This window comes from Patagioenas fasciata, chromosome Z, assembly GCF_037038585.1.
Source record: "Patagioenas fasciata isolate bPatFas1 chromosome Z, bPatFas1.hap1, whole genome shotgun sequence".
Classification (NCBI taxonomy): Eukaryota; Metazoa; Chordata; class Aves; order Columbiformes; family Columbidae; genus Patagioenas; species Patagioenas fasciata.
The window spans coordinates 70,372,821-70,396,533 of NC_092560.1; the positions used below are offsets into that span (position 1 = coordinate 70,372,821).

A 23,713-nucleotide genomic window follows, 5' to 3' on the forward strand; every position below is an offset into this window, starting at 1 on the left:
ACAATGCATTACTTAATGCACATTTTAGAAATTCACACATCAATGTTATTTGGTAGGAAATAAGACATAGGAACTCTAGAAGATTTTAAACTGTTTTGCTCTCAGACAACACAGCTGTCTTGTAGAAACACATCTTCACTAGACCTGCTCAGAGAACCAACGCAAAGTAAATTTACGTATTGATTTTATAAAAACTGTATGGAATCTGCTGTATCAGTCATAAAGAAGAATTCTATGTCGGGTTTTGATTTTGTTTTGTTTGTTTTTTAATTTTTATTTTTATTTTGATCTGTCATCTGGAAAAATCAATGGCATCTGATTAAAACACGTAGGATTTTTGTCAGATACTTTGTACCTCAAAGATTTCTCCCCATTTAACATATTGAATTCTCAAAGACTCCCAGCAGAAGAAAAGCTTCTTGAAATGTACATGAGCAGAAGAGAAACAGAAAGTCCTTCCAAAGTATCTTAGTCATAGGCACTCAGGTAATCCTCTAGGCAAATGTTAGGATTCTGTTTGCATATGTACACAGCTTTCATTTGCATGAAAATCTGGCAGTTGTATTAGTACTTACTGTGGTTTTTACGTACTTGCAGTCTTCATATGAACAATGAATATGTAAAATTTGCTTGAGAAATTTCTGAAGCTTAATTTCCAAACCTGATTAATTTTCATAGAACTGATCATCTCTAAGTTTCATTTTTATGTTTCTAGTTGAGAAAATGAGACCATACATGTACAAACACAAGTTTTGGCTGGATTTGTGCATACCATAGGCTGGGTTCGTATGTCTCTGTGTGTGCCCTAAGTTTTCACACAAGCCACTGAGTACTTAGAGATATCTGCTTGGATATTTTGGTGAATTATTACTTTTGAACAACAAAATCCATTTATGTGTGCTCGACCACTGCTAGGTGAGGACCACTCTTAAGGCTGCCAGCCCCTGCCCCTGTCTGTTTATTGTGATATGAGAAAGCTTGTGACTATTTTTCTATCCAGAATACTTGTGATATGTGCAGTTTATCACAATAAGAAATTAATTTAAAAGATGTCTAGAGAACATACTAGTGGGAATCTTCTGACCTTTTAGCCAGCACAGGATAAGGTTGCTTCCACAGCTCAATGTGCATTACTCCTGTAAGGAAATCCCGATGTTTCTTCCAATCCATTATCTGAATGTGGTGAGTCACCAGATTTTGTTATTCTATTTGAGCAAAATTCTAAGTTTACATACAGATGAAAGCAGATTCTGAAAAGGAAATTGCCCGTTAACTAGAAACTTAAATACATTTATTTAAGAAAGCCCAAATGATCAGTTAGCTATCTTCCAACTATGCACTTCAAATTCTTTCTAATTTAATGTATTATCTATTTTACATCTTAACACATGACCTGTTACAAAAGACATAAGCTGTCTTTTGTATTTCCAAACTACTGTCTTTTCTTTAAGCCAAAATATACATATGTTGACATGCCAAGTGGCTCCTTCTTCAGGTAGGAAAGTAAAAACATGTTCAGACATGTCCCGGAGGTTGGGAAAATTGCCATAGAATGTTTAGTTTAAGTAAAGCTTCAACAGTTTCATTTTTACTACTTTCAACAGCAATCAGATCTCTAATTAAACTCCATTAGCTTAAAATAAAGCAGAGCTTTGAAGATGCGAATCAATAATCATAGTAAATGCCACATTGACGGTATAAAGAAAGTTTTGAAGCTTTGCCCACACTACAAATTCTTCCAAGTTTAAGCCCTTTTACTTAACTTAGGCTTAACTAAATTGTCCAAATTTATATTTAGAGCAAAGAGGTGACAGGCCTTTTTAGACTACAGTTCACCTAAGAAATCTGATTTCCCCTCACTGTTGAACATGAAACTTGCAAGGTTTTGCCTACTACAATGTGATATTTATTCACTGATAAACTGTTTTTTTTCCTTTTAAAAATAGGTTTTGCTGCAGATCTAAATGCACCAGGACTAAATGCACCAGGACTGCACCATCAGTGAATTCATCTTCTACAAAGGCTTGCTCATAAAAAATGATTAAAAAAATTCAAACGAACACCACGAAGGATTTAAACCTTTGTACAATACACAGACTCAATGGCAGGATTCAATTCACTGGTTTCCTTTGTACACAAGAACAATAAACTCCCAAATAAAGGCTTTGAGAGAGAACATAAGCAAATATTATAAAACAAGCAAATGGGTTCTTTTAAGTCCTTCTCATTAAACAGACATAGGCTGATGAGGATACTGAGGCTACTTGTGCCTATAAGAACCCCTGCTGTAGGCAACATGTTCAAAAGTTAGATCTAAACCACAGAAACACCAGCTCCATAAGACACATCTCATTCTGTTAAAACGTCTGGAATCAGATTACTTAGTCCTCACAATCATCAAGCTTCACAGAATAAGACTAGGTAACTGAGACTGTATTTGAACTGTCTCATGTTCTGCCAAGAGCCTTCAAAAGTGTTCCTTTCTTAAGTGTTCTTAAGTATCTGTAAAAATGCTATTTAAGAACATCCAGAATTAATTTGGCCTCAAAACTACTAATAATGCTGTTCCAGATGTTTGTGGTGAATTGTTCAACTAGGAAAATTAATAAAGCCATACTTACACAAACAAGCTTGTTTTAAAATACTTGTCTGGATCTGTCCTAAACCCATAAAAATCAGGAAATTCTGTACTCTCTGTCTCTTTAGAGCAGTTGTCCCCAACAAACCATGTTATGCTTCCAAATTTCTCATGCATTCTTATAATCAAACTTTTCGAACTGGAAACAACCTAAACTTTACAGTTTACTTCAGTTCTATGGACCTCTTCCCAAGACCTCATGGCCTGCAGTTTGGAAACTAGTACTCTAAGATGCATGTAAAGGATAATGGAAAACATGGATACAAGATATCTGTTTGCCCTCACTTTAATTTGGTACAGTGAATGGTAGTGGCATTTAGAGATAGACTTTTGGCAGTTGAGCAACGTGGACTTATGGCCAAGCTCCTGATCTACCTATATATCCATAAGGACGAATTAGCTCAATGTCACCCAGGCACTGAAAAACAGTAGGAGCAAAAAAATCTTTCTCTCGTGTTTGCTCTTATCCACCTGAAGGAGTCCAGAGCTCGCTCTTAAGTATGTGATGTAGTCAGGGCATTTCAGCTCCTATGTGTTGCCTTCTTTTCTGGTGTCTGTCTATGTATGGCTTGACTCTTTAGCAGGCCTGAAGATGTAAAAAACTAGTTCCCTTCTGACTTGAGGACAAAATACCATCTAAGTGAGAGAAACAGTGTAACAAGTTCTCAAGCTGAGATGAAAAATTCATTTGAGACATAAATGTTTGTTTTCAGACTGTAGTGACTTAAAGTGCACCACCAAAAAGTATGTGTATTTGCATCTCGTGTCAAAAATCCTTTGTTCCTAAATACATTGAATAAAAGTCCTTAAATAGTCTGTAAATATTAAAAGTCCTTAAATACCTTGTATTTAAATATGTAGTGCTACTCATGAATGTAAGAATAGCTACTTAGTTGTGTATTCCTGTCCTTACAAAGCCAAAGCTATTCATTTGCATGAAGATATTTTTGTCTTTGTGCTTCCCATACAAACATAAAAGATGAATACGAGCAAAAAAGCTCCATCACTTAGGGGGTCTCACTAGATTACACACAGTCCTGTGTCTAAATTACCTAGTCCCTTCTTAAGGATTGAACATTTTAATGAATAATAAAAGTTACAGCTCTATTCTCAGAGGTTTATCAGCATTAATCAGTTCCAGGCTTAGGTCTGCAGGTGCTTGGAGGGGTCAGGAGGAACTGGCCCATGATCCCTGCAGAACCAGAAAACGTGGGGAACTCACAAGTCCTTAGGCCCAGTTTCTGTTATAGTGTGGAGGCTTCTCATTACGGAGTGGAAAATCTTGAAATGAGAAGCCAGCTTAGCTGTCACCACTGGGGGCCACTGCTACTTAGCAAGAGAGAAGCAAAGGGAAGTTGGCTGAGAGGCCTGGAGATAGCTCCTAGAGAGAAGCAAGGAACTGCCCCTGTGTAGAGTCACTGTTCGGAGATGGGAATAACCAGCAAAGATAAGCACAGGGAACTGAAATCTCCTGACAACAGCAATATGAATGAGATGCCAAGACTTGTGCTGAATGTCGCCAGGACTGTTGACAGAAGTGGCACCGACCACTCTTTGCAGCAGTACTCCCAGGCCTGTGCTGGCCCACCTTTCTGTAGGAAGTGGCTTGCATACCAGTAATATTTGAAACCCCCTGCTCCTTGCTAATCAGACCTGCTCAAAAGTGGGCCATCACTACCACTGTCTTCAATGATCAGGAATGACTTTTCCTGCTAAGAAGGAGAACAAGCAATATGGAACAGGCAGAAAATAAAGTCAGGTAGCAGAAAATTTAAAGGAAGTAATTAGAGAGCAAGACAAAGTGAAGAATGACGACAGACAGTGGAATTACGCACAAAAGAGAACTGGAAGGCTTCTTTTTATAGTCTAAGGCTTTTTTTTTTTTTTTTTTTTTAATCTCGATACTACTTGTCTGTATAAGCACATACTGCTGGAATAATGCAGAATTGAGAATTTTGGACCAGATGCAATAGTCAGGCTTTTTCCAAGGTTTTCCTATGAGGATTAAGAAACCTCAGGTGAAACTCTTCCTCACTCCACATCTGTGGATCCATCATTCCCATCTGTGACGTTATTTTACAGCCAAACTGACCCTTCTGAAAATGGCTCACACGAAACATATTCAGCCTTAAACAGAACCCAAGGCCTGGCTTTTCCTATCTCATACACATAACCTGATGGCATAACTCAGAGGCTTCAAATGGGCTAGTGTTCATACATTTTACAAGTGACAAGGGACTTATTCCTCAGAACCATTTATCACACTGATGCAATAGAAGTGTTTTGGAGGGGAGCAGTTACATGCCATACACCCCAACATTTGCCTCTTAGCGTTACTAGGTTTTAGACAGCAGCAGGTATTTTCTTTTTGATCTGAGCTGCCATGCCATGCAGGAATGATGTCTAAGGGCCAGCCTGACTAAATGTAATCCTTTCAAAAAAATAAACATAGATAGAGGTGAGAAAAGGAAAACAGGGCAAAGAGGGGTTTATCCCCCCAGAACTAGCGGGCAAGCTGGCATAATTATTGCTAAGAATTGTTGACCTCCCACCAAACACTTTAAATACATCTCTGGCATTAGCAAGCATTTTACCACATTGGGCTGCATCAGCCCAAACCTCTGTTCACAGCCAGGCTAGAGAAGCCCATCAAAGGCAAATTATAAGAAGGTGTGGGTCACTGATGGGTGTTCTTGGCCCCATCCCCCTGGGAGAGCTCTGGCACTGGTACTGCTATTGTACATTGTTAATTAGATCATTCTAATTAATTCAAAGTTTAAATTAGGAAGGAATTAAGATAAATTACACTAATACATGTAAGCCCATGCTGTTTATTTAGCAGTTGAACAAAATAATGTGGTTAAAAAGAGTCTAACAAGGCAAAAGCACAAGACACAGCTGTTTAATAGCATTAAAAATGAGATCTCAGCCTGTGCTGCGGGCACATACTGCTTGTTTGCATTTGAAAGGATTGCAAAGATAGCTGTACTGGCAAACCCTGCTAGTGTAGATGCAGCTGATACTAACAAAACAAAACAAAAAATCTATTTCCATCTCCTGAATGAAATAACTTACACTGGTAAATGGATTCTTTTGCTGGTATAGCTCTGCCAGCTTTAGAACTCTTGTTGGTGTTGCTAGGGTAGTCTGGAAGATGTTTTAGCTACATAGGTATGCCTGCAAAATGTTTAAGTGTCAATAAAGCCATATTATAAAGTTTGCTATACATTCAAGGATCCAAGAACTTGTCTCAGCACAGAAGCCAAACCAATTTAAATAAAGTGTGAGGTTAAACTCATTTAGTTATAACAGCAGTACTTCTCTGCATAGCAAGTTGGATTTGAGTGGAACAAAGAAGTTTTTGCTACCCCATTTTTTTGAAGCCAAATGTGGCACTTACAATTGAAGAGATGAAAACTGAAAATATGTGGGGGTTTATAGCCTTTCTGTTTTTGAAAGCCATACTTCCATTCCACATAGTCATTCTTCCAGGCTTCTTATTTAAAAAACCAATCAACAAAACCAACCCTAAGAGATTATCAGTTTCACATGACTCTAGAAGCTGGGGCTTTGAGAAAAGGACCAATTATCTTGTGATTTGCAATAAAATAATGATATTTAGCAACACTTCAAAGATCCTATCTATTCTGGCATATGAATACTAGGAGAGACATGTTTAAACTAGTTCAGTGGGCATGTTAAACTATGTCCTGGGATAGGCTTGGCCAGCTTTGTTTTCAGCAGTGTCAAAATACAGATTGGCCTATCTACAAAACTGGCTTAACCGGAACTGTGTTTAAATGTGACCTGACTTAGTCCTTAGACCAACATGAACCAGGACAAAGATTTGTTTTGGACCAGGTTAACTTGAGTGTTTTTTCCATGCTAGCATTCCTATTCTAAATATGTTACAAGCTGTATTCAGCCAGAGCTACCTAGTTTTAACTCCTGTGCAGAAAGGAGCAGAGGCATTTTGGATGCTCTTCGCCACCTGAGCATAAACAGGAGCTCCTGTGAGCGTGTTCAAGAGAACTGCTATTGTGGTTTGTAAGCATTCCAGGTGTGAAATTACAGGCAGAGGACTATGGAATTGTTTTTTCTTTTCTCTCTCTCTCTGCTCCCACCAATAGCACTGCTTTACACAGTGCATATGTGCTGAGTTACATGCACACAGAAGGGGCTGTCTGGCTGTGTAGCTGTCTCCCCAACAGATGATGCAGAGCTTCATCCAGTCATTCTGCCCTGATTAACTGCAACAGGTTCGTTTTATGGAGGACAAGGAAGATCAGTACTTCATCTGGTCACTTTATTACAGGATTATTGCCTTGTTCTGTTCATGCAGAGTATTGCTCAAATTTGTATGCTGTAGGCAGCCACGTAAGTCTTGTATGTTGTCCTCTCTACAGACCTCATTTTTCACCAACCATTCCTCACAGCCATGCTCAAAATCAGTTGTATCATTCAAATGTTGCTGAGCAATAGATTAGGTATCGTTATTCTACCATTTCGGTTTTTCACTCATGGTGATAATTCTGCCTGTTTGAAGTTCATCCTGAAACTGCATGAAGCAATGCATTCCTGTGGTTTTAGTTGCATAGGACTATATCATCTGACTTTCCAACACCAGACAAGGGAATATTCACCACAATGGTAGTAGCTTTAAGGGGACAGCATTTGGGTGGAATTGCTGCAGGTTTTTTTGGGAGAAAATGGGGAGAAAACAAGATCAAAGAATTTTATGGGAAATGTTACAATGAAATTAAAAACCCAGACACATAACATGGACAATACAGTGTGCATCAAAGGTTCAACATTCAGAGTCTAATGCAAAATCGTCGTAAACTACATGGCTCAAGAGACCCGTGGTGTCCATGAATACCCCTTGTGTAAGGTTGTTTACAATTTCCAACAGCTTCTCACACCTAAACAGGTTTGAAACATATTTTATTACATACAGATGTGCAGCATTTTTAGACGTTGCAATTTTCGATGGTTCATGTCACAATCAAATAATATTGTAAAAAGAAATAATCTATGAAACAAATTACTTTCATCTGCTCCCCATTCAGCCATGCTCTCCAAATTTGCGTATGCCCCCAGGCTCTCTGGAATTTCAGATGTGTCCTGCTGCACAGAGTGTGTGCTTATCTGCAGTCTCTGGAGTCCAGTAAGAGGAATACAAGTAAGCTGCTGCATGTTTGTGAATTTCTTGCAGCGCTTTTTTTAACAGGAGAAATTTGGGTAGTGTTTCATTATGAGGAATGAATTCTCCAAACTATTACATGCAGCTAGGAGTTTCCTGATGGTGGAAGTAAAATAGCTGTCCTTATCTTCCTTAAAGCCGCCTTAGACTAATACCATTGCTTTAAGTGGTATTAGTTAATGGTATATTAGCAATCTGTACAATGTTTAGTATGGCATCCGGTATTTTTCTGGTAGGGAGCTGCACAATACCATTGTGTAAACACTGCTATGTCAAGAAGACGTTTATTTTTGAAACTGGCCTTTTTGCACAAGTGCGTTTTTCTCATAATTTGTTAATTGGGAAATAATTAAAGCCAGGCTTGGCTGCTGTAGCGCTCCAGTGTGTAGCTGTGAAGCGCTAGCGTTCCGAAGGCCTCATGAGAGCGCAACGAAAGCCGCTCAACCGCAGCCCCGCGGCCGCCGGGACGGGCAGCGCTCGGCAACGGCGCCCCCGGCCGCTTGTCGGGGCGTTGCGGAGGGGCTCCCAGCGCCTGCTTCGCTCGGCTCCCCTCCGGGCTCCGTCGCAGCCAGCAGGGCATGCCGTGCGGGCCACGGGCAGCGCAGCCCCCGGCTCCAGCCCTCGGGTCCCCCCGCACGGTAGCGCACCCTGCGTTCGGCTCTTCCCCACCCCGTACAGTTATTTCAGTGGCTGCAAAGCGGTGCGCGCCCCCTCCTTCCCTCCGAGCGCTGCGAGCACTGGCAGCGCGGCGCCCCAAGGAACCCCCGCCTAGCTCCGCGAAGTGCCGCCCCGCAGGCAGGGCTCGCCCTACGGCCGGGGTGCAGATGCCGGGATCGCGGGGTCTGCACTAGCCCGTACAGCGGGAGGCTGGTCCGGCTAACCCCGCGGGCAGGGGAAGGCGACCTGCAGCCCGCGGCGGGGCGTCGCGGTGCCATCTCCGCACCTTCCCTGCCGCCGGCCGGGACAGCAACTCCTGTGAGAGCGCTACCCTCTTCCTCCGGTCCCTCCCCCGCCTGTCACTCACCCGCTTTGCATAAACACTCCCCCGCCCCCAGCCCATATACCCGTTCTCCGCGCCGCCGCTGGGGCAGAGCTGCAGCCGGCGGTGCCAGCAGCAGCGGCGGCATTCGTTCTTCCTTCCTTCCGTTCCCGTTTCCTACCTCCCGCCCTTCTTCCGCGGCCCGCCTCCCGCCAGCTACACTACCTCTGCCCGGCGCTGCGCGGCTCCCGGCAGCGCTGTCTGCCCGGCCGCCTCTCCGTGGGACCGCCGAGCCGGCAGCCGCGTTCATCTCTCATGCGCGGCGCTGAGAAGCCCGCCGAGGCACAGGGACGTCCGCGTTCGCGCAGAAACCGCTGCTGTAAGTCGGTGCCCGCCGACCTGTTGCAGCGCCGGCCGCGGTCGGGGGGCAGCGGGGCAGGGGGCGACCCCTCTTGCCGGGCTGCGGGGTCCGAGCTGCCGCCCACTTGGGACAGGCGCTGCCTGGGTACGCGCTGGCTGCAGAGCTGCTGAGTCCGCGCCCGCGGGGCCCTGCGGTACCGCTCCGGCTGGAGCCGGGCTGCCCTGCTTGTCCCCGGCACAGCCAGAGCCCGGCCCTCCTCCGCTCAGCCTGAAGTGCCGAGGAATCATCGCCACTTCTGCAGGCAGGAGGGCGCTGAGTGGCCGGTGGTTAGACCTTCTCGATAGCTGTTGTCTCCGGTATGCGGCTGCTCTCGGACGGTGCCGGCTCCTGTCAGGAGGGCTGCTAGCCTCACCGGTGCGCTTCAGCCTTCTCGGCGCGCCGGGAGGTCCGGAGCATCCCATCCCTCAGCGGGCGTGCGGCAGCGCAGGGCAGCGAGCGAGCGCCTCGCTGCGCCCGGAGCTGCCTGCGACGCGGCTCTCCCTGCGCTGGTACAGAAACTTTCGCACGTGGTTGTTGCTCTATAAAGGAAACCAAATGCGTTTTAACTTCCCTTGCTGTTTCTTTATCAGGTCCGGAAGAAACCCAGCAGGTTTCTTCTCATAGACGGAATTGTTTAGGCGTTATGACAGAGTGAACTGGGGGGAATTTAGAGTTGGGTTTCTTTGTCTGCGTGTGGTGAGCGGTAGTGCATTCCTAGCAGGAGCAGCGTGTTCTGCTTTCCATCTCGCTTCAGGTCCTAGGAAGCCACTGACTTTGTGCTAGAGGTTTGATTCTGCAAAACTGATAGTATCGCTGCAGATTTAGCAACTGAAAGCGGTGTTAGGTAAATCGATGGGATGCTTAGGAGGTTTCCTCTCCTTCAGCAGTTTTACTGATTCTAAACAAAACTACAACCACCACCATGTAATTAGAGTCACATTAAAATGAACCTACATCAAGGATGTATCAGTAATTTGAAAATACGTGATTTTTCATTTGATTTAGGCTGATACCTGCATAGTGCAGAGCTGTTAAGGAGGGCAGGGAGTCTGTTGTTTAAAGTCGTGTTTACTATCGGGCTGCTGTGACAAGTAGCCTGTTGAAGTGTAATTATAAATCAAAGTCTTGGTTCAACCTCTGTTCCTAGATAAAATCTATATCTGTAGTTTACTGACCACTTCTTGTCTTTTAGATACAAATGTTATTATTTCTAAGGAAAAAATGCCTGAAGGGAGTTGACTCATATTATTCAAGATGAACATTTGCTTACTGACTTTAAGTTATCTCTGCTGAAGTATTTGAGGATTGCATAATTTCCAACACTAAATAGAGAAATCAGAGATGTCATTTATACATTTTAATGTTCTTGTAAGATTCAGGACTGAGCTAATTGTCAGAAACTGCAAAAGGATGTTTACAGAAACACTACCTGTTAGTAAATTATTATAATTGCTGGTAAGAGTGCTTGTTCAGCTAGTCCACGTGTGAACTCATCTCAGCAACCACAGTGAAGGAAAAAGATAGTTATAGATACGTATCTTTGTTCTATTTGGGGAAATATGTTAGCTTATCCTAAATGTGAATTGGCATACTTAGAATTCTTCTCAGTCGGTGACATTGTGATGATAAAGGCAGTGTTACTGGAACAGTTAAAGACCAGCATGCGTGAAATCTGCAAGTGCTTTGTGAGAGATGGCTTTGCTCACTGAAAGACCAAATCTTCTGTTTTAGTGGATTGGAACACTAAGTGCCTTTTTCAGTAGCTCTTTGAGAGTTGCTCTTATAATTTATTTTTATTTTAAAATATTTTATTTTACAGTGGTGTTGGTTACTATGGCTGTGGGTGGGCTTGGGTAACACGCAGTGATCCGTTCCTCCCCTCTGCATATGGTCTGTAGCTCACTAGCCTCCAACACAGGCATAACTGCAGGGTGGGTTTTTTATGTTTGCCTTTATTTTGTTGTGGTTATGGGCTCATTCTGAATAATGCTGAGGAAGTGGTGCTCGCGGGAGTACAGAGCCCGCTGAAAGATCTGAATGTCTGTGTTTGCAGCTTCTGACATGAACTTTACCTGCCTTATTTCTGAACCTTGTGTGAATAATAATGACAGGAAGTTTTCAGTACACTGAATTCCCCCAATATGTAGGGGGATAAGAGGAACCGTGTTTCCATAGAGATCCTGACACGCCTAGACTGTGGTATCTACACATTCAGTTGATTGGGATGGAGGGCAGGGGGACAATGGAGCGTCTTTAGATCCTGGTGACTCTGTTGTCTCTGATGGTAGGTGTTTAGCTCTCACCCTGCTCACTGGTGAGGAAACCTTGCAGGAGCAGGTCCTCAGTGTGAGGAAAGCCAATCCGTAGAGATCCAGTGGATGCTTTGCAGTGTGTTGTAATAGCATTTTAAATGGTAAGGTGCCTGGAAAAGTTTGAAAAAATTGCAGGGGTTCACCTTCCCATCTGTGTCACCAGACTGCTTGTGGACTAATATTTCGAACTGTGAACCTTTCTGTAATTCTTCAGTTCCAGCAGGTTTCAATCTGGATATGGTCAGTATAATCTTTTTGGCTATAGATTCAGTGGGCAATTTTAGTCTGAGATTAGTGCTCACAATCCTTGAATGCCATCTGAGTCTTTATTTGCCAGACAATACAATTGCATTAAAGGTAATTTAGTTTTCTTTTTAAAAGGATTTGTGAAGACTTACCAGCCTCTTTATCTTGTTCCATACTTAGTGCATTGAATAGGTTGATCTAGGGAGCACTTAAAGAATACCTTTCCAAACTTTTGCATAGTAGAGTGAGGCAGATATTCTAAGTTGTGACTTTGATGGGAAGGATTCTTCTCTGTTTTGGAGGATTTTGGGTTGAGTACTGTATATTGAGCTGTGTTGCTTGTTCTTTTCAATCCATTAAATTTCATTGGGGAACTCACGTTCCAGATTAAAGGAAATGGGCTATGGTTGTTTTACAGTAAGGGGTCTCTTTGTTCCTTAATTGATGTTGGTTTGAGGGTCATTTTTTCTCTGACTGGAGGGAAAGGTGTGTCACAAACTTGCTGTTCCAGGTCGTGAATCAATTATTTTGTAGGTTAGCACAACTAGCAAGGAGGATGGTAGTGGCTATGCTGCAGTTAATCTGCAGATGTTGCGTGTTTGATATCTGCAGATAGCTTGTTCTGAAATGGAGTCCACTGCTGAAATTAATCATCTATGGGTTTTGATTTTGTTGAAGGTTCTGGTCACATGAAGCTAGAAAAATACATGTATTTAATTAAAAAAAAAATTCTTTTTCTGAGACTTGTAAAGCTCTTGTGTCATCTTGAAGCATGAAATGTGGGACTAGAGTTGTACAGTTCTGTACTGCTTAAACATGCTCAGGAATATGAAAATGGTTGAGTCTCAGGGAGGGAACTATATCCACATTAAAAACCTTCACAAGTGGCCTCAGGTCATGGTCTGAATTTGGGCATTGGGTGCTTCCCAGGTAGGCTTTTGCTATGTTCCTCATTTGAAGGTGCAGTAAAAGGGACTCCGGGCATGCAAATGTCAACATAATGAGGGAATTTTGGTTCTCTTCTTTCTCCAAGATTCCTCTGCAGTTTGCAGAGAGAGAAGTGGGATTATTAGAGCCCCAAACACAGGCACAGCTCTGTATGCTTTATCTCCTTTTACTTGCACTGTGGCTTTTCGACCTTTGGTGTTAAATGGCTACTTGTATTCCTCCATTTCCCCTCCATACTGTTTTGGTTTGACTCTTAATTAAATCTGGAAACTTGCTGGTGTAATAATACATCTGCCTGCATATGATGGCAGGTAACAGTAACATTCATCTCCAAACAGAGGCCGAATAGTGTTGTTTGTTAGGACTAGGGTAGGACAGGATGTGTCTTCTGTTTTATGCCTCCTCCAAACCGCAGAATGAACGAATGGCCTGTGTTCTGGGTACCTGACTCTCAAGGTAGCTTCAGAGGTGATGCCTGGGTGACTTCAGCCGATGGTCAAAACACATTTTTCTGCTGACTGCCTGTGTATATGCCGTATCACCATAGCAGGTGGCCACTGGCAGAGTTCAAGATGTAATCTCTAAAATTCGCTTGTCTTTTTTTTTTTTTATGGTTTCACAAGTCTAAATTTGCGATAATTGCTAGGTTTTAATTTTAAAATTCCCTTTTTTCACTCTCTGCTGTTGCGTATGGAATCATTATACCAAAAGGGAAGCTTCCTAATGGGATTAGTATGTTTTTTGTTCCGTGTGCAGCTTTTGACATTCCTTAGGTATTCTGTCTGGTAGCTCTTTCTGCTATGATTCAGTACAGCAGAATGTTTCAAGCATGTGCATGTGTACGTATGTACTGAATCAGCTGGTCTAGGTTGGGGAAGGGTGAGAAAATCAGTCCTGGTTCCTTTTCTTTCTCCTCTGACTTACTTGCTTACTGTATTGCTGTGAAAGTTGGAGATCAGGTTTCCCAAGATAAACCTGCTCTTGGGCAATGAATTTACAGTATGTCATTTATGAAACTCATCTTACAAAAAAATAAACACATGCTAAAGGTAGATGCAATTCTCTGTCCACTCCTCTATAAATTAAAGCTTTTTCCCCATCTTACAGTGAATAGTAGATACACTTTTTGATATGTAAAAAATAATAATGAATTTAACTGTCTCATTAATCTTATTAATTTTTTCTTTGTTTATAGGTGTGAAAGAAAATGTCAGTCAGCATGCATGAAAATCGCAAATCTAGGGCCAGTACTGGCTCCATAAACATATACTTGTTCCACAAGTCATCTTATGCTGATAGTGTCCTTACTCACCTGAACCTTCTGCGTCAGCAGCGTCTCTTTACAGACGTACTTCTCCATGCTGGGAACAGATCATTCCCCTGCCACAGAGCTGTTCTAGCTGCTTGTAGCCGCTATTTTGAAGCAATGTTCAGTGGAGGATTGAAAGAAAGCCAGGACAGTGAAGTCAACTTTCATAATTCTATTCACCCAGAAGTCCTGGAGCTTCTTCTGGACTATGCATATTCCTCCAGGGTCATCATCAACGAGGAGAATGCGGAGTCGCTGCTGGAGGCTGGTGACATGCTGGAGTTTCAGGACATTCGGGATGCTTGTGCAGAATTTCTGGAGAAAAACCTTCATCCGACCAACTGTCTTGGCATGCTGCTGCTGTCGGATGCTCACCAGTGCACCAAGCTGTACGAACTCTCTTGGAGGATGTGCCTTAGCAACTTCCAGAGTATCAGTAAAGGTGAAGACTTCCTCCAGCTGCCAAAAGACATGGTAGTGCAGCTCCTTTCCAGTGAAGAATTAGAAACCGAAGATGAAAGGCTGGTATATGAATCAGCTATCAACTGGGTCAACTATGACCTGAGTAAGCGTCACTGTTATCTGCCTGAGCTGTTGCAGACAGTGAGACTGGCCCTCTTACCAGCCATATACCTTATGGAGAACGTGGCCATGGAAGAACTTATCACCAAGCAAAGGAAAAGCAAAGAGATTGTAGAAGAATCAATAAGATGCAAGTTAAAGATATTACAGAATGATGGGGTGGTCACTAGTTTGTGTGCCAGACCCCGTAAAACTGGCCATTCACTTTTCCTTTTGGGTGGCCAAACCTTTATGTGTGACAAGTTGTACTTGGTGGACCAAAAGGCAAAGGAGATTATTCCAAAGGCTGACATACCAAGTCCACGGAAAGAGTTTAGCGCTTGTGCCATAGGCTGCAAAGTGTATATCACTGGGGGACGAGGGTCAGAAAATGGAGTCTCCAAAGATGTATGGGTGTATGACACCCTTCATGAGGAGTGGTCGAAGGCCGCTCCCATGCTGGTTGCTAGGTTTGGGCATGGCTCTGCTGAACTTAAGCACTGTTTATATGTAGTAGGAGGACACACTGCAGCAACTGGTTGCCTGCCAGCTTCCCCTTCAGTATCCTTAAAACAAGTAGAACAATATGACCCTGTGACCAACAAATGGACCATGGTTGCCCCACTGCGAGAGGGAGTAAGCAATGCAGCTGTAGTCAGTGCAAAGCTTAAGCTGTTTGCTTTTGGAGGTACTAGTGTTAGCCATGACAAGCTGCCCAAAGTTCAGTGCTATGATCAGTGTGAAAACAGATGGACAGTACCAGCCACCTGCCCCCAGCCCTGGCGCTACACAGCTGCAGCTGTTCTGGGTAACCAGATTTTTATTATGGGTGGAGATACTGAATTCTCTGCATGCTCTGCTTATAAATTCAACAGTGAGACATACCAGTGGACTAAGGTGGGAGATGTGACCGCTAAGCGAATGAGCTGCCATGCAGTGGCATCTGGAAACAAATTGTACGTGGTTGGAGGCTACTTTGGCATTCAGAGGTGCAAAACGTTGGACTGCTATGATCCCACATTGGATGTATGGAACAGCATAACAACTGTGCCCTATTCGTTAATTCCCACAGCGTTTGTCAGCACATGGAAGCACCTCCCCTCATAATTGTGTGTATGTTGCAACTACAAATTATCAGGTAAGAAATAGCACCTTTGAATTCCACTCTAACCATGCTGTTCACAAAGCTTTTCAGCAGCAGCTCTGAGGAGGGTGAGTATATTCAGTTTTACAGCTGGAGTAACTGAGGTGTATGCTCACAGGCTATTGTAAAACAGGCACCAATGTCTGTGGCAAAGCCAGATGCTTTGCCACGTATCTTGCACCTGTTTCTCTTTGAGGCCTTTTCCTACATGATTTAGATGTAAACGACTGAGCAAAAATAATGTTTCCAGCTTGTGGGGAAATGCAGATAATATTTTGGAAGTTGAATCTTGCTCTGCATTTAAGTACTAAATGCATGCTAAACAAGGGTTCGGCACTGTTTTCCTGACTACAGAGGCTAGGTCACTCTATATCCAGTAACAGAACCTAAAAAAGATACTATAAACTCTGAAGTGAAGCCTGATAGTGAATTCACTTGAATTTCCAGACAGGCAGCATGCTTTTTCCATGCAGACAGACTTTGGGGAAACTTGCTGTCTTATGAAAGGTGTTTTACAGGCACTTCAGGCCTAATTTTCCATCTCACCTAGACAGCATGGTTGCATCTGCATAGGCTAAGGTTACATTTGCTCCATTGATACACTTCAAAATACAGATTTTTTTTTAAATACTTATGGTCATATATGTTGGACTAGATATAGTGTCAGAAAGACATATAATTAATATTGCTGGCTGCAATAATTACTAGTCTATAGCACACAATGTTCCAAAACAATTTAATTATACATAATGGGCCAAGCTCTTACCAGATGCAACTTCAGCATTGTATCTTCTCACAAGCAAGTCTGAATTTGGCTTTGCAAGTTTGATTGTTGTGAATTTCTGAGGGGAGAAAATGTTCATAAAAAAGCACTAAAAAAAACCGAGTACATACACATTTTACCAATATTTTTCAAATCTGTTTTTTCATCCTCACTACTAACTGTTACTTTGACTGTTACTGTTTTTTTTTTTTCTTATTTTTTATCTTTTCTACAGTTACGTCACTTTAAATAAATCACTGGCATTTTTCCAGAACAATTAGTCTATGTATTTTGCAACAAATCTGGCAGAGTCCCCTTAGTGTTTTGTTGTTCTTTCCCCCTGCTCCCCGCTTGAGACTTCAGTACAGAGTCAGGGTTACCATCAGCCAACCAAACAAATATAGTGGCATACTTAGTCCTAAATAATCCATGCCCTGTGACTGGTAATTTCTTGTTGGAGTTGAACAGTGTATAGTGGTACCATCAAGTCAGACAAGTTAGAAGGAACAAGGCAAATAAATACAGTTGCAGTGATTAAACACACTCTGCATTTGCATCTGGGTTACCCAGAAGTCCATACTGGTGGAGGTTCTCTAGAAGATGGGAAGAACAGCTTGTATATAAAGACATCCCTGGGTTCTTCTGTTTGGAACTGGTAATATCTTTTTTTCTGGTGCCTTCTGCAGCTGGGAGACATTAGCTTGACTCTTGCAGTAACATGAAACCCAAATGCCTTTGAAGCAATGTAGATACAAGCATATACCTAGAAATGTAGGGTAGTTGTGAAATTCCTTTCTCTGTGGTACACTGAGGATTCATCTTGTAGCTATTTTTCAGCTGACTGGGAGCCTTAGTTGAGTGAAGAATAGAAGGCTGAGCCTGTGCAAAGCGGCAGGTCAGTGTGGAAATCCAGTGTGAAATTGTGCTGCTTTGTGCCGTCAGGTGCTTGTTTCTCTTGAAGACACTGCCCTCACTCCTTGCTTTGTTATTCTCAGACTTACTTGTAGGAAGGCAACGCTGAACCCTTGAGGCTTACCAGATCCTGGGTGCTGGCAGCAGTCGCACCCCGACAGCCACCAGCAAATGGAAGCCCTGATTTCTGTGCAGTGGCTTCCTCCCTAGCTGGAAACAACTTCTTGACATCTTCAGTTAATTTCTATTATTACTGTCTTTCAGCAGTTCCCACTGTTGTCAGACCAACAGTATTGAATGCCTGGACTCAGACCTGTGCCAAGAAAAATATTGACTTATTCTTCTGAGACCAACTTAATTGTTCTGAAGTTTATAGTACATGAGAGGGAGTGTTTTATTTTCAAAAAGAGTCTTCAGAATGTAACGGTGGTAAAAGCTTTCCTTTGCTTTGCAGTATCTTGTTAAAAGCCACTGTTTTAGCTTCACTAACACACAAAATAACTGACTTAACACACAAGATAACCGGCTGAACAGAGCCATAGACTGAAATCTCCAATGCTGTGTGCTCAGCCAGCAAGTAGTGGGTTGTTGTTTTGTTGTTTTTTTTTTTTTTCCTACTGACTCCTGCTGCTTTGTCAGTGGGTAGGAGGGACAAAAAGGAAATTACTTCTGATTACCCTCTGTTTTCATGGCACTGTGTGGCCCCAGTCTGACAGCTTTTGGAAGAGTTCAGTCTGCTTAGTCCCATTCCTCAAACTTGGGGCTTTTGATTAGGTTGGGGATTTTTTTTTCCCATCCATTTTGGAACGGTTTATTATTTTTTTAAAGTTCATCTCATGACAGGAAACATTGTTTTGGCTGCAATATTCATACATGTGTTTCAGTGGGAAGAATGACACGCTACCCTGAAGAATGTCTAGCACAGACTAATCAACAGTAAGTGCTGAGACTTTTTTAGATATAATGAAGATAGTCTGTTTCAAGCACACAGTTGCAAAAAGTCTTGGTGCTCTGGGCTGTTATATAGGCTGCAGTGTTTCCTGTGAGTGTTCCCTGTTTTCCTTAGCTTCAGAGGGAGGTGGTACGTTTAGTGCAAGTTCATTGGAACTCCTTGGCATTGTAATGATGTAGGATTTGCCTCCTAATATTCTAGCAGTGCTGTCAGAAGTGACTGTGATGAGCTGATAGTGGTTTGGAAACTGGCATTTTAATACAGCTTCATAGTGAAAAAGCAAAGCACAATCTCAGCATCCAAATGGTGAATTTCTCAATGAAACATCAATTTCTATAGAAGACTGTGATGGACTTATTGGTGTGTGGTGCATTGCTGTGTGGAAAGAAATGATACAGACTGTTGCTCTCAGGAAGGGTAGATATGTTTTACCTAAGGGGATTATATGTCCTTTTCTATATTGTGAATAAATTAAATTCAGAGTTCTTCATGTTGAATGGAGGCATTGGGTTGAGACACCTTCACCTGCCCTTCTGCTCTACTCCAACCAGGTTTGCCTTGGCCCAGGAATAGAAAAAACTCATTGCACTAAGTGTTCATATGGCCTTTTGTGGAAGAGAAATTGCACAAGATTATGTCTGCTTAAAACAAATCCACAAACCCTTAACATTTTGGGGGAACATAAAAATGTTTAAGTATGCGGGATACAGAGCCCATCACATTGAACTGTATTTGGACAGCTTGATTTCGGTTTCAAATGACTGAATTTAAAGCAAAAAAATTGAATTATTTCTTGGGTCAGTAGGATGTGTGCAGAGTAAGGCTAGTAGAATAATTAAGGCAGAATCTGACCCTAAATAATTATGTTCTTGTTTGACTTCTTTATCGGTACTTGGCTATGCATGACACAGGAACACTGAGGTGTTGGTGCAGCAGGGAAGCCCATCAACTGGATTTTATCCTAAGCCTAGCTTTTAGATTTTCTTTGACACCTAACAGAAACCTTATGGTACATTGTCTCAGCAAAACCCTTTAAGTGTTTTCTCTCCTTTTTTTTTCTTTTTTCTTTTTTTCTCTTTCCTTATGCTTTTAGTTTATTCCTCCATTTGGAGAAGAGAATTGGAACCTCAGATCTGGAGAAGCAGTTTCGATGAAGAAAAATCATCCAGTGTCTCTTGCATTTGAAGAAAATCATCTGCACCTTGTAAATTATCTAACCTAGACATGGAGGAATTGGAGGAAAAAAACCTGTCTTCAGTGCTTCAGCACAAGGCTCAGATACAAATGGATGAATCTATGATGTGGTCCTAGTACTAGCAATTGTGGATTAATGCTAATATTAATCAGTCCTTCAAAGGAGAAGAAGAGACAGAACTTAAATGAGCTGTGCAGCACCCAGCACTCCATTTCCATGGACTCTGCTGTTTGTATGTGAAATTTGAAATGGTTGTCACCTCTCTTTGTGGTGGTTTGAAGCGCCAGAGCCAGCTGCAAGGGAAGCAGGCCAGGTCTGAAACAGTGAGACGCTGCTGTGCATGAAGATACAGTGGTGTTGCTGCTGAGCTCTGCTTGCTGGAGCGTGCTTGTCTGTGGGCAGTGCCTACAGCATCTTGTAGGTCCCGCATTGCATTGTCCTCTGTGCTCTGAGTGACCTTCCACTTGATAAGGAACATCCTAGTGGTGAAAAGTTTTTGCAACAGTGGGGAAAAAATGACATCCCCCAAATGCTCCTTGTTCCCTTTCCTCCCTGTATTTATAAGTAATTCAAGCTGTCCTGTTCCTGTTATGTTACTTGTAGATATAGTTATTTATTGTTCAGTGCTTGCATGCTGAAACAATGCCTGCAATTGTCTTTATGTTGAAAGGGCCTGTGTGAATTGTTGTATGTTTTGCACATTTTGTGATCTCTGACTTGCTCTTGCTGCACAAAGAAAGAAAACTGTTGGGTAACAGTTGGAGGTGGGAGGGAGGGGTGGCTTCCCTGTCAGAAATGGAAGGATTACAAGGTGGGATCTTAAATTACACATGTACTAAAGGAAGAAGCCATGGAGGTCACTTTCTCAGGCTACCAGCTCCCCAGGTTGCATGTGATGTATCTTGTAGATGGTGTCCTTGCTACATTTCATTTGTTGGTAATGCCTTTCAATTTCTAATCTGGAAACAGCCAAAATCTCTTGCAGCTCTCTCTTTGTGCAGCTTCCTGATTGCAACGCAAATACTGTGGAAGAGCTTCTGGATACCAAGCCCAGATGAAGTCATTGTCCAAAGTTATTTATTTATTTATTGGGTTGGAAGAGGGGTACCTACAGTATAACCACATTGAACTGAATGAGTGGATATGGTGATTCAAAAAGCCTCAAGATAGGTTAGTGATGAAGTCTTAACAAAAAGAAAAAAAAAAAAAAGAGCAGCAATTTTGCACTGACTGGATTGCCTCATCCATCTGGATTTCAGATGATCAGCTGAGTGCCCAGGTGTCCAAGACCCAAGTGCTCTAGCAAAATTCTCATGGGGATATAAAATGAATTTCAAACCTCTTAATCTGAAAAGTAGCCCTCTGACTCTGCTGCCTTTTATTTTTCTTAGCCAGGTGTGTCTTTAAACACTTGGTTGCTCAGAAGCGTCAGATACAATCCTGAGAAACCAAACTTTGATTTTTGTTATATATATATTTTTTATTTTTTTTAATAAATTTGTTTCTTATCAGTCTTGTATTGAGACAGCTGAAGCTACTCTTTTTATTCTGGATTTCAGAAGCTTATGTTATGCAGGTGCTTTCTTTGCCAGATCCTGTTATGAAGCATGTATTGTATTGTGGTTTTTTCCTAAATGTTTCTGGAGCCCAACTTAACTGGCACATTCAGTAACATGATGGGTGTGTGCTACAGTATAAGTAAACAGCTGCATGTGTGCATGCAAAACAAGAATAGTCACATTGGTGATGCTTGCCTTTTTGTGTGACAGTGATGTAGCTGTATCTGTGAAAGCTTTGTCATCTGAAAGTGTTTACACTGGTCACTGGAAGTTTCTCTGTGCTGCCTTACATTTGACTTGCTGTTTTGAGTAGACCCTTACATTTCAGAAATAAAGTATTTGGAGTTCTGTGAGTACTGAGACAACGTTGATTAATTAGCAAAGGCATTAGCAGTTTTTTAAAGGGTGAGGCCCAGCTAGATGTGAACAATTGTAGTTTCTCTGGTTAAACTGATTTCTTGATAGATTAAAAAAGTGTTTAAACCCACAGCCTTTCCTCTCTCCCTCCCCCGAAGTATTAGTTCTTCTCTCTTAGATGGCTTTTAAGCAATAGGAACACGTTTTAGATAGAGTATATCTCCTTTCTATATTCCTGTACTTGCACAGGTTGCCCTGTTGAAGCAAACAGCCTTGAATTACTGTTGCCTTTCATCTTGTGGATCACTCCTGGGAGTGTGAAGAGAGCCATAAAATCAGAATTCCTGTGCTTTGCATGTCCTCTCCCCAGGCGCTGGTGACTGCATGAGGTATGAGGAAGGGAAGAACCGGGTGTCCAGGGCCCCCTTGTTTGAAGAAGGGCATGTAGATTTCATACCTGCTTTTTCTGTCAAGCTGATTAGAACCCAGATGTGAAGCTGTGCTGCATCTAACCACTTAGCTTGCAGAATCTGTTTTGTAGCACCGTGCAACTTCCAAAAGTGGGAAGAATTTTCTACATCTGTTTCCCAAGTTGTGGTCTGCTTTCAAGTCCTCGATTAATTCCTGTGTGCAGGCTGAAGGAAGCTGAAGTCAGGGTGGGCCTCTGGCTCTGCAGGGAATACGCTAGGCTGTTGCTCTTTGAATTTATGTGGGAATCCTGGCTAGCTACTTGACCATTCCTGTCCTGCAAAACACCCCACACTTTGAAGCAAATGCAGTTCACAGCGGAGTGCACACAAAAACCCTGGCATAAGATGGGAAGGTTCCTCTTATTTTGCAGGCTGGTTGCTGTAGAAACATGCAACAAAGGACAGCCTTCCTCTTCTGGTATAATTGTGCAGCCTCTTTTCTCTTGGTTTGACACCTGTCTGAATAAGAGTGATTAGAGCAGAATAATGTTCCCTTTCCTGGCTATTGAAAATGTGGTTCATGTGCTAAAAGAAAACTGTGCAAGTGAAGAAGTAAAATTGTCTATGTTGTGTCTTTTTGTTTGCTACTACATCTTAAGGTTTTGTAAAACTTGCATTTTTTTTTTTTTTTTTCACAATGTGAAACTGAAGGTCAATAAATTATTAGAGATTTTATCTCCATGGAATATTTATTTCAAGTGTTATCACTTTCTCCTCTTACTCCCCACCCAAAAATGCTTTGAATCCTTTATAATGTCCTTTCCGTGTCCTCTTAATAAAAGCGCATCGACAACATGAGTTTACTGCTTTGGTTTAAGCTTCTGCTTCAGCTGCACTTCCCTTCCCTTTGTTCTGTTCTGCTGCTGTTACTGTGATCTCTATCTGAAAGTTCAGCAGTAAAAACTGGAGCGCCTCAAAACATTTAGGAACAGGAAATGCAAGTTTGTTGGTGCTTGCAGTACAGTTTAGCTAATGCCCGATATGACTTGGAAGTGAAATTACGCATCTTGAATCATTCCGAATTATTCTCAAGGCAAAAAATGCTGGCGGTGTAAAACATTCCAGTTGTTCTATACAATACACGCATATAGCCAAACTCTTTGATCTTTTAAGCTTGGTTATGTTTTTATGTATATGCAGGGTGGCTGGCTTTTTTTTGTTTGTTTTTGTTCTTTTTTTGTGTGTGTGTGTTTTGTTTTGCTTGTTGGTGGTTTTTTTTGGTGGGGTTTTTTTGTTCGTTTGTTTGGGGGTTTTTTTGGTTCATGCTGTTGATTTTCTATGTTGGCTTAGCACCTCCATGGCCTTAAAGTGTTGCTGACCAATATCCAGGTCTAAAATAATGTCATGCAGGGGCATTCATATACACACCCTCAAGGTTCACTTGCTCAGGTCTGCTGTCCTGATTAGAAGAGGGTTTTCCTCAAGTGTGCATCTTGCTTTGGAGCAAAGGAACAGGGCCTTTTGTCCTTGCTTGGGTTGTGTCAGTACCTTCCATCTAATCCCTCGCCAATGCAGCTCTGAAGGAGGAAGTATAACGGAAGGTGTCCACAGGTCACAGCACAGCGCAGGGAGAATATTGATGCTTCGCTTACCATCACTGGCCTGTACAGTGTGACTTGTGTGGCCGAGCACCTGAGTTCCTCACCTTGGAAATGAAATTGTAGTGCTTGTTTAGCAGAGAGAGAGAGAAAGGCAAGGCAGTATCAGGAAGTATTGCTTTCTACAAGAATTAAGTTTTCTGAAATTTTCTAATCTACCTCTGTTA

The 23,713-nt window shown here is 42.2% G+C and overlaps 1 protein-coding gene across 1 annotated transcript; it reads left to right on the forward strand.

The window, feature by feature from the left end:
* Positions 1 to 8,909: 8,909 nt before the first annotated feature.
* ENC1 (ectodermal-neural cortex 1) lies at positions 8,910 to 22,746 on the forward strand. The gene is made up of 3 exons (XM_065860724.2): positions 8,910 to 9,199; positions 13,922 to 15,734; positions 19,461 to 22,746. Exon 2 carries the CDS (start codon positions 13,934 to 13,936, stop codon positions 15,701 to 15,703), a length of 1,770 nt encoding a protein of 589 aa, XP_065716796.1. The 5' UTR covers positions 8,910 to 9,199; positions 13,922 to 13,933; the 3' UTR covers positions 15,704 to 15,734; positions 19,461 to 22,746.
* The last annotated feature ends 967 nt before the right edge of the window (positions 22,747 to 23,713 follow it).

Excerpts from the sequence above, each read along its gene's own strand:
- ENC1 (XM_065860724.2), top strand. The coding sequence starts at position 13,934 with ATGTCAGTCAGCATGCATGAAAATCGCAAATCTAGGGCCAGTACTGGC.